Genomic DNA, 15,000 nt, shown 5'->3' with positions numbered 1-15,000 from the left:
TGTTTAGATGTGTCCCTTTAGATGTGTCCCTTTAGATGTGTCCCCTTTAGATGTGTCCCTTTAGATGTTTAGATGTGTCCCTTTAGATGTTTAGATGTGTCCCTTTAGATGTGTCCCTTTAGATGTGTCCTTTAGATGTGTCCCCTTTAGATGTTTAGATGTGTCCCTTTAGATGTTTAGATGTGTCCCTTTAGATGTGTCCCTTTAGATGTGTCCCTTTAGATCTGTCCCTTTAGATGTGTCCCTTTAGATGTGTCCCCTTTAGATGTTTAGATGTGTCCTTTAGATGTTTAGATGTGTCCCCTTTAGATGTTTAGATGTGTCCCTTTAGATGTGTCCTTTAGATGTGTCCCTTTAGATGTGTCCCTTTAGATGTGTCTTGTGTTGTTCTCTGATGTGTCTTGTGTTGTTCTCTGACCCCCAGCCATCACAGTCACTCCAGACATGAGTGAGTGCTCATTTCTCTCGCTGTGGGCTAACACTGAATACTCGGTACACGTTGTCGCGAGGACCAGCGATGGGAGAACTTCTATAGATAAACAAGACTTCACCACGCTGAGGCGGGATCCGCAGGAAGGTTAAAACATTTGGTGTTTGACACATTTAAATGCTTGCTGAGTTCACACTATTAGAGAATGTCTGGTTCTACGCAGCCTCTGCATATACCGTATTCAGTTGAGTTCATCTCATTTTGATTGTTTGTGTTTGTGTTTGTGTTCTTTCAGAGGCGGCTGAGACTATAATGATAGTTGTTCCTCTACTCATTCTTGTCCTTGCAACTGGTGTTTTCTCTGTCACGTCTCGAATTGTGTGAGTAGGATATCTATGTCTTTATTTTTCGCTGCTTTACCTTAGTTGGATAATGATAACAAATACAGCTTTTAGCAGCCATGAGGGGGCCAAGCAGTCCAGCAGAGCATGACTGTAAGCACTCACAACAAGTTTCACTACAAATGACAAAAGACTGGCTAAGGTATGACTCACTTCCTGTTTGGGAGCTTTGCCACCATCATTTTCGATTGGCTGTAACAGAGGAATGATTTAAAAAAATGAAAAATCCATCTGATAGTGGTGGGGTTTGGTCTAAATATGATCTGTACCAAAGTTGGTGATGTTCGGACAAAATTAGGTCCCTGTGAAAAATACAATATGGTGGATATGGAAGTCATAGGATGCGTTGACCTTGGATTGAAAATCAAGCATTTCAATCAGAAGTTGCGTAAACGCACCTCCAACTTTGACCCGATGGTGGCGCTAGAGCGTCCTAGGTGAACACATGAGACTTGGTGAAAAGACTTTCCCCTATATCAGTGTGCCAAATGTCAAACGTTTTTTTTACCACACCACTCTTGGGATGATGAAGAATGAGGATGATTATGCGTAATAAGGAAAGGTATAAATACCCTAATAAGTATTTAACATCAACTTGATTTATTTTGTCCTGAACAGCTACAGGAAACACATCCTCCTGCAGGTTGCAGACCCAGAGCAGAGTGTTGCTGGCCGCTGGCTCATGAGCACTCATGTGGTGAGAAAAAGGACTGGCTTTGTCTGTCATTCATAAATCAAATATTTACTTCCTACCCAACAATGGTGGTAGTTTTATGTCTCCTATATGACCAGTTGAATAGCTGTGCTTCCATTATCGGGCCAAACCCAGGCGAGCTAGTGCGTGCCAATGCCAGCTGCGTCCCCATAGTCACTTCCGGGGCCAAGCAAGCAGGGCTAACTGGCTTGCCGTGTCAAGGAGAAAGGTGGGGTTAGCGGAGTCAAGAGTAAGAGAGGTTCAGGCACGTCTCCATGAGCACTAGGGGGCGCTGCAGAAAAAGAAGCAGCTAACCCTAGCTCCGACTGGCCTGATAGTGGAATCACGGTGAATGACACCACTTATCATCAACAGCAGGAATTACAGATTCAGGTTTAACACTGTTAGTCCCATCAGTGGACTACTATTGACCTGCTGTTCACGTGGATGATGTTTTAAGTCTAAAGTAGACTGTTCTGTTTACATGGATGATGTTTTGAGTCTGAAGTTGTTTTGCTGTTTACATGGATGATGTTTTGAGTCTGAAGTAGACCTCTGTTCACGTGGATGCTGTTTTGAGTCTGAAGTAGACCTCTGTTCATGTGGATGATGATGTTTTGAGTCTGAAGTAGACCTCTGTTCACGTGGATGATGATGTTTTGAGTCTAAAGTAGACTGTTCTGTTCTGGACAGACGGTAGCTGACCAGAAGGTGCTGCAGGCGGAGGACCTCTGTGTTACTGAGATGCAGGTGGAGGAGAAGACGTGCTTGACGACTGAAGACAACTCAAGAGCAAATCAAGAAGCAGATGTCGTGAACTCAAAAAATGAGACCCATGAAAGGATTGATTATGAAGGGATTAATGCGTCTTTGACCTTCAGAGAAGGGATAAATGCTTCTTTGACCTTCAGAGAAGGGATTAATGCGTCTTTGACCTTTGGAGACAATGCTGAAGGCCCTCCCACCCATAGCAATGCAGGATATGTTCACAGTATCACTTTTCCTGAAAACAGTGATTGTGATGAATGTGTTTGTGCCAAGGAAAAAATGGGCGATTTAGATAGGACTCCTAGACCATCTATTGTAGCTGATGTAGAAAGCATTCCTTTTAAAGCTAACTTAGATTATATTGAAGGAATACCTGTTTTGGCCTAAGACCGTTCCATCGACAATCGTCACACCACAAGTAACATCTCCTCACAAAGCGTTGTTCCTAAAATCAATATTACTAATACATACAGCATTCCTCAGCGTTGTTCCTAAAATCATTATTACTTATATAGACAGCATTCCACAGCATTGTTCCTAAAACCAATATTACTTATATAGACAGCATTTTAAAGCAGGTTATGTCAGTGTTACGGTCCTCTTTAACCACCGGGTGGCGTAGCTCTTTTCTTTAGTTCGTGCCTGTGTGCTCTTTTGTCTTTTCTGTTTCGTTAATAGGTTTCAGGTGCAACCTATATTGGGGGGTGGAGCCGTTCCCTTTATAAACCGTGCTCTGCCGTGGATAAGGGCGCTTTTTCCTGCCATCACCGAGTGGCCTCACGTCCTGTTCCGCACTTCGAGACATCGTTCTACTCATGTTAAATGTTCAGAAGTTCTTTGTTGCGGTTCTCTTGTAATAAATACCCCCTAGACACGAGCCCTTTGACTCTTCGTCATTTGAGGTTGCAGTCAGCGAGGCTGGCCGTAACACACACACACACACACACACACACACACACACACACACACACACACACACACACACACACACACAACACACACACAGCGAGGCTGGCCGTAACACACGCACACACACACACACACACACTCCCAAACACACAGCGAGGCTGGCCGTAACACACGCAACACACACACACACACACACACCTCACAGCGAGGCTGGCCGTAACACACGCACACACACACACACACACACACACACACACACACACACACACACACACAGCGCACACGCACACACACACACACACACACACACACACACAGCGAGGCTGGCCGTAACACACGCACACACACACACACACACACACACACACACAGCGAGGCTGGCCGTAACACAACGCACACACACACACACACACACACACACACACACACACACACACACTCACTCACAGCGAGGCTGGCCGTAACACACGCACACACACACACACACACACACACACCACACACACAGCGAGGCTGGCCGTAACACACGCACACACACACACACACACACACACACACACACAGCGAGGCTGGCCGTAACACACGCACACACACACACACACACACACACACAGCGAGGCTGGCCGTAACACACGCACACACACACACACACACAGCGAGGCTGGCCGTAACACACGCACACACACACACACACACAGCGAGGCTGGCCGTGACACACGCACACACACACACACACACACACACACACACACACAGCGAGGCTGGCCGTAACACACGCACACACACACACACAGCGAGGCTGGCCGTAACACACGCACACGCACACACACACACAGCGAGGTTGGCCGTAACACACACACACACACACAGCGAGGCTGGCCGTAACACACGCACGCACACACACACACACACACACAGCGAGGCTGGCCGTAACACACACACGCACACACACACACACAGCGAGGCTGGCCGTAACACACGCACGCACACACACACACACAGCGAGGCTGGCCGTAACACACGCACACACACACACACACAGCGAGGCTGGCCGTAACACACGCGCACACACCCCCACACAGCGAGGCTGGCCGTAACAGTCAGCAATATTCCAACTCATTTCCCACCAACCTCACAAGGTCAACTCTGTCTGTGATCCGCCTCAGATCATAGAATTATATATTTTTTTTAATGATTATTTCTGGAGCAGAAACCTTCTCTTCAGACAAACTAGAGTCCGTCTGCATGGCCTCTTAATGGATTGCAACAGCTCTTGAGCTCTCTTAGATCTAGGTGGAGATAGGATGACTGTGTAAGAAAGACAATACTTTTTCCTTCTGTGCAGGATGTGGGCTGTGACAACAGCACAGCTAGATTTCATTAAAGATATGAAGCATCCATCACCATTAAGCTGTTGTTTACTAATAGTAAAAGACTACCTTTACTGGGCTAAAGCTAATAGTAAATGGCTACTTTACTGGGCTAAAGCTAATAGTAAATTACTACTTTACTGGGCTAAAGCTAATAGTAAAAGACTACTTTACTGGGCTAAAGCTAATAGTAAAAGGCTAAAGCTAATAGTGAATGGCTACTTTACTGAGCTAAAGCTAATAGCAAAAGACTACTTTACTGGACTAAAGCTGATAGTAAAAGACTACTTTACTTTACTGGGCTAAAGCTAATAGTAAAAGACTACTTTACTGGGCTAAAGCTGCCATTTTGGGTTTGGACATATGGACTGATTGAAGCATGGTGAAAATAAACTTTTGTTCAGGAGTAGTAGTAACATATCTCTTACATAATAGGTATACTAGTAATTGCAGTAATAAAATGTTCAAATGTTCTTTATGTACATATCCTACTGTGTCCTGATGTTTATAATGGCAGTAATGTCATGTTATTGAATGGGAAATTATGTTTAATAATGCACTATATCACTTGCTATAAAGATTTATCTCAAACATGGCAATGCTTTATTATCAATTAAAATCATTATGGATATTATGATGTTATCATGGATACTGGATTTATGGGAAATGCATACATAGCTATGGTGTCCCTAAATGGCAAAGATCAGTCACTGGACACAATCACTGGAACAGTTACTGGGAACTGACTCAAATAGCTTTATTCCATCATCAACATTCAAATATTGATAAGGTATGAATATCTCAAATCACGAGGTAGCATTCAGGTCATCTCAACAGCATTAATATCCAGTTGCATATAAACTGAATGTCACTGAAAGGCGGTGACATCACAACTCACTTTAGGTCACTTGGGGGTATAATCATGAAGATGATTTTTAATGGCTATGTTATAGTTATTGAACAGAAACAGAGAGTGGGAAAAAGAGAGGATTGCTTCAAGTTAGGGCTTCAAAATTAATTGTTCTATTAATTTTTCTATAACAAAGAGTGTTTTCAATGATACTATCATGTATGGTGATTGTAACTCAAGTCAAAAATCAGCTTTCAAAAACAAGAAAAAAAGCAATAAAATGGGGGATATATTGCTTAAAATAAGCAGGAAAAACAGGAAAATTAAAAAAAGAAATACCCAAATATATTTTGAAAACTAGTGTGGCCAGATTAAAAACAAGTTAAATGCTCTAACACAAAAAAAATGCCTGGTAAGATGAAATAACTTGTCGGACAAAAAACAAGCATATATTGCCTTTTATTACTAAGATTTACATGTTTGCAGTGTAATATGCCCCTCTTGCCATTCAATTAAATTAAATGTTATATATATAGGGTTAGGGTTAATGTTATATATATATATAGCGCCAAAACAATACAATTGTCTCAAAGCGCTTTACAGAGCCCAGTGCCTGAGCAAGCACAAGCACACACACACACACACACACACACACACACACACACACACACACACACACACACACACACACACACACACACACACACACACACACACACACACACACACACACACACACTTTACAGTGCCCAGTGCCTGAGAAATCAACATGAACTGCATTTTCACAGCATTTTCAAGAGTCCTTTCCTGCCAAAAGAGTTCTGTATGACTGAAAAAGGTTTTGGTAGTCTGTAAGGGTTCTATGGCAGGGGTTTTCAACCGGGGTTACAAACATGAAAAAGAAGGGTACGGGACTGTAAACTGTTTTGGGAATCACTGGCACATCAGTTGGCCGCGGATTACTTTCTAGTCAGAATGGTGGTCCCTGTGACAAAACCAGTTGAAAACCCCTGTTCTATGGTATTAAATTAATTATGATCACTATCACTATCTGATATTTCAAATTTAGATATGCTTTAAAAGTGGTAAGTACTGTAGGACAAAGACCTGTGGTGTATGACACAGCTCTGTAGCTCACAGTAGCTCTTGTGGCTGAAAGTCTCTTTCTACGTGCGTTTGCGCTTCACGGCAGAAGAAGAAAAATTGAAGTCCGGTCCTTTTTTTAAACAGCAGAACTGCAGCAATATTTTAAGCTGAATTTATAGTCCAGGCGATAAGTGTCAAAAATAGAACATGTCTTTTCTATGGTAACTGAGCTACCTCCATAACTAACATAAGTTAACTAGTTCAAGACCACGGAAGACAGGCAGAACAATAGAGAACGTCACATTTTTTTCTTCAAACTTCATGATCCTATAATTCACATCTCCCTGACTGATAATTAACGTTGCAGCTGACCTTGCTAGCTACCTAGGATGCCACAACATTAATTGGCCAGATGGCCGTATCCATGGCAACAAGGCAAAATGTCCACTGTAATAAATATAAATTGGCCTTTTGGAATCCCAAGCAGATTTCTCCCCTCAGTTCAAAGGTTGGCCTGCATGCCGATCCAGTGTTTGATGAGGTAGTGGGCGATCGCTTGTCTCGGTGGCAGGGAGAAAACCGCATGCTTCGCTTTCACAGTAGCATCTATCACCTGGAGGGGAGTCAAAGGAGCAAATAAAGGACATGTGATCATTTGGGCAGAGTCGGGTCAGTTATTATAACGTTTGTTGCATTTGACCTTAATATGATGTAATTCTTAACACAACATAAGATCTGTTTCCATCCAACGGATTTGCATATTTTAAGCGCATTCATGAAAATGTGGCAAAAAAAAAAATGCTGTGCGTGTTTCCATCAGTGCAAATAAAAAACAGACTCTCCTAGTCAAGGGAGCAGACGTGAGCAGCTGTGGGTTCCAAACTTGAGGTAATCCACAGGCAATAAAAGTTAATTTTGGGGCGAATCTCAAGTTTTTCCACCCCAGATTTCCAATTCGAATGTTCAAATTTTGCATTAAAAAGTTGGAAGGACACGCAGCTCTAAACCGTGCATGACATGACTCTTGATCAATAGTGCGAGTACATTACTTTAACCTTAATGTACTCATTCAAATAAATTACAAAGTGGATTTTTCTGTACCTTATGAAGTGTGGATTTATAAAACAACTCCTGTTTGAGACGCTGATGTCAGACCGAGCACACAACCTTTTGAAAGACATCTTCATAGACAACAACTTTGTTGTCAACCTCACCTGTTGCCGTGTGAACCACCGAGCCTCCTCGATCTCATTCTCGTCTACATTAATAGCGGTTGTCAAGGCGACTGCATGGCAACCAATCATGAGTGAGGATGGCATGGGCCAGGGCTGGCTAGTGACGTAACGCACGGGTCCGACTCGAACGCCACTCTCCTCCCAAACCTCTCTCCTCACCCCCTCCTCGACAGTTTCACCTGTCAATCAGAGCACATCACACAGCATCTCAAACCTCTCTCCTCACCACCTCCTCGACAGTTTCACCTGTCAATCAGAGCAGAGAGCACATCACACAGCACGTACATCTATGACTAACCATCTCAAAGAAACCTTGGGGAGAAATATTCATAGATACATATTTTTTTATTTTTTTTTATTTAGCAGACGCTTTTATCCAAAGCGACTTACATATGTACGACTTACAATGTATACACATTTTACATTTTTTTTCACTGATGGCACACTGCACATCAGGAGCAATTAGGGGTTCAGTGCCTTGCTCAAGGACACTTCGACAGGGAATCGAACTAGCAACCTTCTGATTACTAAACGACTTCTCTACCCCCTGTACCACTGTCGCCCCATATGATACCATTTGATATGATAATGTAAAAAGACCACAACATGGTTACATTTCATTCTACCAATGATCAAGTCTTGAAGCAGACTAAGTACTCGTCCAGGAAATAATTATGTTATTATAACTTCTGGCTAAGCTAAAACTACACGTTATCGAAAATAACATGTTACTTTAGTCCCTGGGTTATGTAAGTAAACCTACACAACAGCAGATACGAAAAGCTGTTTTTTTTTGAGAATCTAATGTAATCTAAAATACTCTGGTTAAACCAAACATTTCCATTTTTTATTACGCAAAATGTTTTGATTATCTGAGCTTGGATGTCAAAAAAAGAGAACTAGGCCTCCATGATTACTTAAAGACTATATGATACATACTGTATTTTGAAAGAGTTATAGCTGTACCTGTCTCTATGAACCCAGCAAGACTATATGATACATACTGTATTTTGAAAGAGTAATAGCTGTACCTGTCTCTATGAACCCAGCAAGACTATATGATACATACTGTATTTTGAAAGAGTAATAGCTGTACCTGGCTCTATGAACCCAGCAAGACTATATGATACATACTGTATTTTGAAAGAGTAATAGCTGTACCTGGCTCTATGAACCCAGCAAGACTATATGATACATACTGCATTTTGAAAGAGTAATAGCTGTACCTGGCTCTATGAACCCAGCAAGGCATGAGAACATCCCGGCAGGGAAAACCTTCTTCCTCCCAAGCAGACACTGGTTACCTTCTGGGTGGATGACCAGCATGATGGCTACAGGATCTATAATAGAATAGAATAGATGAGATACACAAGTAAACACTTCAGACAGATTACTACAGCAGTGCAATGGCTACTAGATTCACAACACAAACCCTAAACACTTCAGACAGATTACTACAGCAGCGCAATGGCTACTAGATTCACAACACAAACCCTAAACACTTCAGACAGATTACTACACCAGCGCAATGGCTACTAGATTCACAACACAAACCCTAAACACTTCAGACAGATTACTACAGCAGCGCAATGGCTACTAGATTCACAACACAAGTAAACACTTAAGACAGATTACTACAGCAGCGCAATGGCTACTAGATTCACAACACAAACCCTAAACACTTCAGACAGATTACTACAGCAGCGCAATGGCTACTAGATTCACAACACAAACCCTAAACACTTCAGACAGATTACTACAGCAGCGCAATGGCTACTAGATTCACAACACAAACCCTAAACACTTCAGACAGATTACTACAGCAGCGCAATGGCTACTAGATTCACAACACAAACAGAATCAACCAACAGAAGCAGAGGGGATGACATACAGAGCACACAAGTTATGACCAGTGGTGTCTCTGGTACGGTGAGCCTAGAGGGACACAATACGCCCCTTGAAAAATCGTTGAAATGTTTCTGTGACTCACCAGTGGTCATTGGCACAGTGTTTCCAACTGCCAACTTGGTTAAACAAGCCCCATGCTCACCAAAGGAAGACTGCTAGGAGAAGTACTGACCTTTGACCTTTACTCAGGTTACAGGAGGGTATATGGAGTGTATCAGACAGCCCTACCATTGTCATATGTAATAAGCATGCAACAATGTGAGTTACCAATGAAGAAAAAAAAGGAAGCCTACTTGTTGTTACACTGGAAATTGAATGACTATTACCTCACCTTATATAAACCGCATTACAGTATTTTATGTAATATAGTACGATGAGCGATAATCTCCTGACATGCTTGCAGTGGGAATAGGAACGATAATCTCCTGACATGCTTGCAGTGAGCCACTAAGCATAGTTAAAAACTATGATAAGTAGAAACCCTAGGGGGTTCCTGTGCCGCTTTATATTAACACCAGTTCATATTCTATTCCTATTAAAATTAGTTCATATTACAAAGACATCTTCTACAAAGATGAACTAAGAACTAAGTTAACATGATGAAATCATGAACCTCCCATAAGTAATGTTAAACACGAGAGTTAATGATCTGTTCATAATTGCTGATGCATTTAATTACAGGGAGCTCTGAGACCCTTAACGTCAGACTTATAGTGTGTTGTAGAGTGTTATAGTGTGTTATAGAGCTCTGAGACCCTTAACGTCAGGCTTATAGAGTGTTATAGTGTGTAATAGTGTGTTATAGTGTGTAATAGAGTGTAATAGAGTGTAATAGTGTGTAATAGTGTGTTATAGTGTGTTATAGTGTGTAATAGAGTGTTGTAGAGTGTTCCTCACCGACTCTTGGGTAGCAGGTGTTGTGGATGCCCCTGAGGCTTCTGCAGCCCTCCCTCAGGCAGGTCCTCTTATGGCCTCCGTCATCCACACGGGTCCCACTCCCACAGGTGGGGCAGAAGCTGTACCTGCTGTGCCATGCCAGCACGGCCCTGGCTTGGGCCACAACACCTGCACAGAGGCCAAGCAAGGCAGCAGCAACGCCATGATCACTCAAAGGGGTGTTTCCGATACATGCCATATCCACTACTTAATTAAGACAATTGTCTTAATAGTCTTCAAGCTATTTACTATTACAGAAATAGAGGCTCTGATTCTCCTGGGCCACACACACACACACACACACACACACACACACACACACACACACACACACACACAGGCTCTGATTCTCCTGGGCTTTGTAATTAGCAAATGTCTGTAAGTGGGAATTCCTCAGTCTCCTACCTGCCTCGTTGTCACTGAGCTTCAGGAGACCTGGCATGGGTGCTTGGAGGAAGGCGCACTGAGGGTCCGGGAACTTCACCAGCTCAGTGGGGTCCTCCTCTGTGCTGAGAGCAAACCACGCGGTCAGTCCATCATCCTCTCCATCATCCATCGCTGTGTTGGGGGCACACGTCCTGGGCTTCTCCACTCCCAGGAAGATGAGCGTGGTGTTGGGGTGCCCCAGAAGGGGCTCTACTGAAGGCCGCCGCAGTCGGCTCAACTGGTAGGAGCAGTCCCCTCGCCCATCTTCTTTTAAGGGTTCCGACGTGACCAGTGGGTTCAGGCTGTAGAAGAGGAGGAACACCGTGTCTGGAGCCCTCTGCTTGGCAGCGAGCCACGTGCTGTCGGTCCTCCTCTCACTCAGCCTGTCGAGGAACTCGTGGTTGAAGTAGAGGTTCTCCCCATCCGAATGCATGTCTGGAAGCACGCGATGAGGGTCCCCATCCTGTCCGCGACACAACAGCGTAGCGATGTGCTTGTGGCCCCAGAAACGGGCGATGTCATAGGCAGTCTGCTCAGATTTGTTCACAGGTGATGTGTCACACCTTTACAAAGATGGGTAAAGGAGAGATATCAGGGATTTCACTTTTAAAAGAACAACCTACAGAGATTTCTGTGATAACCTCTATTCATTTATTTTAGATTTCTTATTTTGGATAAAGTACTGTTATTTACCTAACGAATGACTTAACCCATGGCCTCCATACATTTCAAGCAATTACTTGTGTAACATTACCCTTTAGCGAGAAGAGTTTTCACAACTTCAAAGTGCCCGTTGCGTGCAGCGAGCATTAGCGCCGTCCATCCCTTCTCACCGCTCTGGTTGATCAGAAAGGAGGAGTTGGAAATCATAGAGGTCACCTTCTCTTTGTCTCCCCGGGCTGCAAAGTCCAGAAAGCGTTCCACCATCTCCGCTTTGGGATTCATTGTAAGAGCTGCCATGTCTCAATGGTGGCTCTTTAGACTGCTTGAATATAAAAAAAACTCTGTTCAAATGTGGTGTTTGAAGATGGCTAGAGCCGAACATGACCCTAACAAAAACCTGCGTACTTGGAAAATATAAGTGACCAGTAGGCGGTAGGCTATTACATCACAGCACTTCAAACTCGGCTTTAGTCATGTGCCACAAACACCACAGAGGCAATATGATGTCACACTTCAGGAGAGAATAGGCTAGGCGCTAGGCTAACCAGAGAAAGGAAAGTATAGGCTCGGCTAACTAGAGAAAGGAAAGTATAGGCTAGGCTAATCAGAGAACTGATTCAACAGCCATATGTGAAAACAATTCCAAAGAGATACTGGTAAGAATGCTATTTGATAAGAATGTATTCATTCGTTTGACAAATAGATAGATCAGGTCGATCCGATCTGCTGATTGAGTTGGCACTACATGTTAACTGTATAGTAGACCCGTGTGTGGGTTTATTTATGATGATAATAATAATAATAATAATAATAATAAAACTTTATTTATATAGCACCTTTCATGCAAAAGAATGCAGCTCAAAGTGCTTTACAGCAAATACATAATATGCACAAAGAAATTACATGCACATAAAAATGATGAGCTTCCTCATGCTCTAAGTAAGAGAGTGTAATTGGCTGTGCGGTTAAGAGTGAGCCAGTGTCCTTTTTATGTGTCAATGTTCAAATGTACATACAAAGCACTGGAATTAGTGATAGCTAGTTCTGTTAGCAAATATACACTGCTGTAGATTACACATGTATGGCAGCCTCCTCTGTAGGGAAGGACATGACAGTTTTAGCAAATATGACAAAAAGCTATTTTTATAAGGGTGGCCTATTGCAGCTTTAAGTGCATCGATTACGTAAGGATTTGATAGCCACAATCTACACAGAATAAATCAGATGTTTTAGGCGCTGGAACTGCAAATTGGGTTTCATAACAAACAGTAGGGCGAGTTTAGAGTTGTCTGTAACCATGGATACCATTCTGGAGTCCCACGTGCTGCTTGAGGCAAGTCACACATTGTAGTCAGTCTCTTCTGCTATAGCATAGTGGTAGCATCATCTTTATTTTTACGAGACAAGGCAATAGCTAGTTACAAAAGACCGACTGATAACTACATTCACCAAACGGTTAGCCTGTTTTTTTTTACTGGTGTTGTTTCGCCCACACCTTATTTTCGTCGATTTTGCGAAAACCAATGGGGGTTCTTTCCTTTGGAGCCAGGGATAAATGCTAACACTAAAAAGCTACAAACTTCCAGTCGGCTTACATACTTACGAGGCCTCATAACAACATGCCTATGGCGCAACACCAAGACCGACATTCTCCTGTTGGAACTGCCATAAACTGGCTGGTTGTTTTGAGGATTGGCACTGGTTAACTTACTTTAAACCCTATTACTCGCATAGGGTGTAATCACAGTGAATAGGCCTAATGACCGATGCTTTTTGTTGTTTGTTTGTCATTTACAATGGATAAGTTACACTCAAGCATTGTTTGAAATTACTGACGATAGCAGTCTTACCCTGGCAAATCTCTAGAGTAGTCAACAACTGCAGCCGAGTACGGAACGTAGCAGACTTTGTGTCACGTGATCGCATACTTCCGTGCGTATTTCTTTCATACAGATAGTATGTAGCGCCATCCTCTGGACGACGCATTGAACTGCATAGGCCTGAAATGGGTTCAGAACCAAGAGATCACATTACATTACAGGGTACCTAATATGCTTTCAGGTGTCTGAAATTGATGTTCCAAATGTCGTTGTATGCAAATACAATGACAATAAGGGCGTTTCTATTCTATGTGAGGGAGCAACACTTTAATGCCTTTTGTAACTAACTAACTGTAACTAACTATTGCTTGCCTACAGAGTGCTTGCTGGTTCTGCTCCCACCTACCTAAACGCTCTTGTAAGGGCAAATGTTACACCCAGGATGCTGCGCTCGTCTAGTGAGCGTCATTTGGCACTGCCGTCTGTGCAAGCACGGCAATCCAGACTATTCTCATTTGTAGTTCCACGTTGGTGGAACGAACTGCCTAGTACTACCAGAGCAGGGGCGTCCCTCTCTACCTTCAAGAAGCTTTTGAAGACCCAACTCTTCAGAGAGCACCTCCCTTCCTAACTGGCACCTGACTAGCGCTTAACTTGCACTTCAGCAGTTACATTCCTGCACTTCTTTTTCCTTTTTTCTAGGTCGTTGTTTTCTAATTCTCATGCAAAGTAGTATTTATTGTTACACCATGCTTTTTATTGCTCTTAGCTTGACTGTTCTCTCCCTTGTACGTCGCTTTGGACAAAAGCGTCTGCTAAATGACTAAACGTAAATGTAAATGTAGAAATATACATGATGTTCACTGTAGACAAATGACAGCACACTGGTCAAGCAATTTATTACAACTTATTTACACGTTTATAGCTTGTAGTTTAAACTTGTAGTTTTGTTAATAGCCCCAAGATATGCAAACAAAATTACAATACACCAGTTTTGGTTATCTTGAGAGAACTCCACAGTTATGATGGCATTTTCATTATCCAGAAAAAAACATAGGCCTACACCATTCACATGTTTCCAAAACATTTGCCCATGTGACGTATCACCCCCTCCCAAAATATGTCTTGACACGGATGTGCTTACTAACAATAGCATTTTTACATTTAACATTTCTAAATGTGGAACAGAGATAAATAGAAGTATTCAAATCAAGGACTGCATGTCAGTCAGAGTTAGTAGGGTACCGTGTGAATATTACATTTACCTTAAAAAATAAAAAATAAAGCAAAAATAGGACAAAATATTTGACAACCACAATCTTTCTTAAAGCAAGGGTTTTATTTACGGTACTCTGTGCAGTATTAGTATTGATGTAATTATTATGATCTTACCGACGTTCTCTTCTGCATATGCCACTGTAGTAGCTTGACACCTGTACTCCAAATATCTTGAAAATCGAATCTTATTTACAAAAACGTTAATATTGATTAATAGGGAGAGTGA

At 42.5% G+C, this 15,000-nt stretch overlaps 2 protein-coding genes and 1 long non-coding RNA gene across 3 annotated transcripts in view; 1 reads left to right on the top strand and 2 right to left on the bottom strand.

Annotated features, from left to right (window-relative positions):
• Positions 1 to 2,684, top strand: part of LOC116221173 (interleukin-6 receptor subunit beta) — a 9,238-nt gene extending 6,554 nt beyond the window's left edge. Inside the window, exons 7-10 of the mRNA XM_031571082.1 lie at positions 425 to 577; positions 726 to 810; positions 1,450 to 1,528; positions 2,219 to 2,684. Coding sequence (XP_031426942.1) covers positions 425 to 577; positions 726 to 810; positions 1,450 to 1,528; positions 2,219 to 2,680 — 779 coding nt within the window. The 3' untranslated portion in view covers positions 2,681 to 2,684. The remainder of the gene's footprint in view (positions 1 to 424; positions 578 to 725; positions 811 to 1,449; positions 1,529 to 2,218) is intronic.
• Positions 2,685 to 5,292: 2,608 nt separating this feature from the next.
• On the bottom strand, positions 5,293 to 6,050 carry LOC116221043. Its single transcript, XR_004163980.2, has 2 exons — positions 5,739 to 6,050; positions 5,293 to 5,479 (listed from the first exon to the last, which is right to left on the bottom strand). It is a non-coding gene; the product is annotated as an uncharacterized LOC116221043 (long non-coding RNA).
• Positions 6,051 to 6,099: 49 nt separating this feature from the next.
• Positions 6,100 to 12,216, bottom strand: nudt12 (nudix (nucleoside diphosphate linked moiety X)-type motif 12). Its single transcript, XM_031571081.2, has 6 exons — positions 11,768 to 12,216; positions 10,993 to 11,576; positions 10,549 to 10,716; positions 8,970 to 9,083; positions 7,723 to 7,922; positions 6,100 to 7,121 (listed from the first exon to the last, which is right to left on the bottom strand). The coding sequence occupies exons 1-6, from the start codon at positions 11,971 to 11,973 to the stop codon at positions 7,011 to 7,013; spliced, it is 1,383 nt and encodes a 460-aa protein (XP_031426941.1). The 5' UTR covers positions 11,974 to 12,216; the 3' UTR covers positions 6,100 to 7,010.
• Positions 12,217 to 15,000: the final 2,784 nt, after the last annotated feature.

The sequence above is a fragment of the Clupea harengus genome, chromosome 7 (assembly GCF_900700415.2).
Source record: "Clupea harengus chromosome 7, Ch_v2.0.2, whole genome shotgun sequence".
Taxonomy (NCBI): domain Eukaryota; kingdom Metazoa; phylum Chordata; class Actinopteri; order Clupeiformes; family Clupeidae; genus Clupea; species Clupea harengus.
Note: the sequence above shows the minus strand (reverse complement) of the source record. Positions and strands in the feature narration are given on the sequence as shown.